At 30.4% G+C, this 2,312-nt stretch overlaps 2 protein-coding genes across 2 annotated transcripts in view; both read left to right on the forward strand.

Moving 5' to 3' along the window:
* Window positions 1-2,312, forward strand: part of LOC109842875 (multiple inositol polyphosphate phosphatase 1-like) — a 76,429-nt gene that overhangs the window by 42,914 nt on the left and 31,203 nt on the right. The window lies entirely within an intron of this gene.
* On the forward strand, window positions 1,314-1,905 carry LOC109842876 (senescence-specific cysteine protease SAG39-like). Its single transcript, XM_020411783.1, has one exon. It carries the CDS (start codon window positions 1,363-1,365, stop codon window positions 1,888-1,890), a length of 528 nt encoding a protein of 175 aa, XP_020267372.1. The 5' UTR covers window positions 1,314-1,362; the 3' UTR covers window positions 1,891-1,905.

A 2,312-nucleotide genomic window follows, 5' to 3' on the forward strand; every position in this document is an offset into this window, starting at 1 on the left:
TTTTTATATTTTTTGTGGTGTATTTATAAGTTAAAACTTTCAAGGGGTCATTTGTAAGCTTTTAGAAAGTTTTTATAATATTTTTAAACTCTCAGTGAGGTATTTGCCATTTTAACACTTTTCAGGAATCTAGTTGTAAAATTTTAAATGGGTGGTTTGTAGAATGTTTAGTATGATATTTATTATTTTTAAAACTTTCAAGAGGCTAGTTGTAAAACTCTTAAAGGATTGTTTATAAATTTTCAAAGGGTTACTTGTAATTTTTTAATTTATTATATGACTTTTTGTAGTTTTTAGATTTTCCAGGAATTATTAATAATTTATGGATTTTAAAAGGGGCAATTTATAATTTCTAAAATTTCATGGTCCTATTTGAAGTTTTAAAATTTTTTAGGGGTTTATTCGAAGTTTTTAAATCTTAAGTAGTTGTTAGGAAACTTCTGATATTGTAATGAGCCTATTTGAAATTTTAGAGTTATCAAGAGGTTGTTTCTAAAATTTGGATTTTAGAAACAAGTTTGAAATTTTAGAATTTTTAGGGGTTATTTGTAATTTTTAGATTTTTTGAAGAGGTTCTTGAGAATTTACTAATCTAGAAAAAAAAAATTATATTAAGAACGTCTTTGGTTAATAGAATTTCAATTTAGGGATAGTTTTAACTTGACAATGATTCTTTAATAAAGATGATTACAAGAGAGGGTTTTGATTGTTAAAAGTTTTTGCTTATTGATTATTTTAATTTGATTAGTATTCTTAAGTGAAGATTGAATTAGGTGTTTACATGTCAATTTTTAATACGAGAGATGAACACATGGTAGTTTTTTAACGCATGACATATTTTTGAGCCTTTGGATTAGTCTAAAAATATGCATGTGAAAGAGAGAGATGATTATGAGACTTTTTTTTTCGTTACGGGTAGTTATAATTGAATAATATTATCAAATATTTTACTATTAGAATTTTGTAATTCTTAATAGTTTTAATTTAATGAAGATTTTTAATTAGGTGAAAATCATATTTGATATCCAAGTGTCATCATCTGATAGAATAGAAGGGCTCGAGGTTTTTTTTTCATAGGTTGGACTGAATGCTATTATTTAATATGATACATGTCATGTACTTAGATGATACATGTCAATTTATTATTTCTTTAAGAAAGACGTCAATTTCTCATCACATATAAAGAAAGAGATATTGTCTTGTTAAGGCAATTAAGGCTCTAATAAATATTCAACCAATTCTTGTGGGTCCCCTCGGATTTAATATCATAGTTATACAACGTCCACTGGCTCGGGTATAAATGCAGTCTTTAGCTCACTCCCAAAATCACACCAAAGACAGAACAATTAAAAATCTAATAGAATGACTTGTGCAACAATATGGCATTCGACTCTTGTCCTTTTCTTGCTTATTGCAACGCTCTGTGCTGCGACTAATGATCATAAAGAAGTTGGTGATCTTGCAATAGCTAGAAAGCATGAGCAGTGGATGGCTGAGCATGGACGAATCTATGAGGATGAAGCTGAGAGAGCTCGACGACTTGAAATATTCAAGGACAATCTAAAATTTATAGAAGATTTTAATAATGCTAGAATGTACAACTATACTCTGGGCCTCAATGAGTTTGCTGATCTTACCACAGAAGAGTTTACAGCTATTTATAGCGGTGGATTAATGAAACCAGAAATAGATTTTATGGAGTCCCTTAGGTCCATCAAGTATGAGACTACTACGGAACAGCTCAATGTTTCAGATATCTCATCTAGTGTGGATTGGAGGACCAAGGGTGCCGTAAACCCTGTTATAAATCAAGGGAAATGTGGTAAGAAATTTTTATTCAAAGTTTTTATTTTGTTTCTATTTCAAGTTTTTATCTTGTTTTTAGAATAAACTACATAAAGCACCCCCCTTCTTCCACACCTATTCTTCTAGTCTTTTAAGAAACACCCTCCTCTAAAACTTAAGTTTTAAAAAAGCTATACGCGCAGTTTTGTGTTGGGTATTCAAGATCCTGAATTTCAATCTCTACAACCGACAGATCAAATAACAAGTTCGCAGGACATAAAAATAACAATTAAGAAGAAGAACATCGAGATTTATATGGTTCAGTTGACCAAGTTCGAACTATAACCATTGAGCAAGATGAGAAATGAATTACGACTAGGTATAATAGTACAAGAGAAATCCATCATATCTCTATCTCTAAGCCTCACACACATGACCACTATCTCATGTTCTCTCCAAAAGAACAATCTCATCTCATGTTCTCTCACATGAGAGACTTATACAGTGCTTAACCCCTAGCACTAACT

This window comes from Asparagus officinalis, chromosome 5, assembly GCF_001876935.1.
Source record: "Asparagus officinalis chromosome 5, Aspof.V1, whole genome shotgun sequence".
In the NCBI taxonomy this organism is placed as follows: Eukaryota; Viridiplantae; Streptophyta; class Magnoliopsida; order Asparagales; family Asparagaceae; genus Asparagus; species Asparagus officinalis.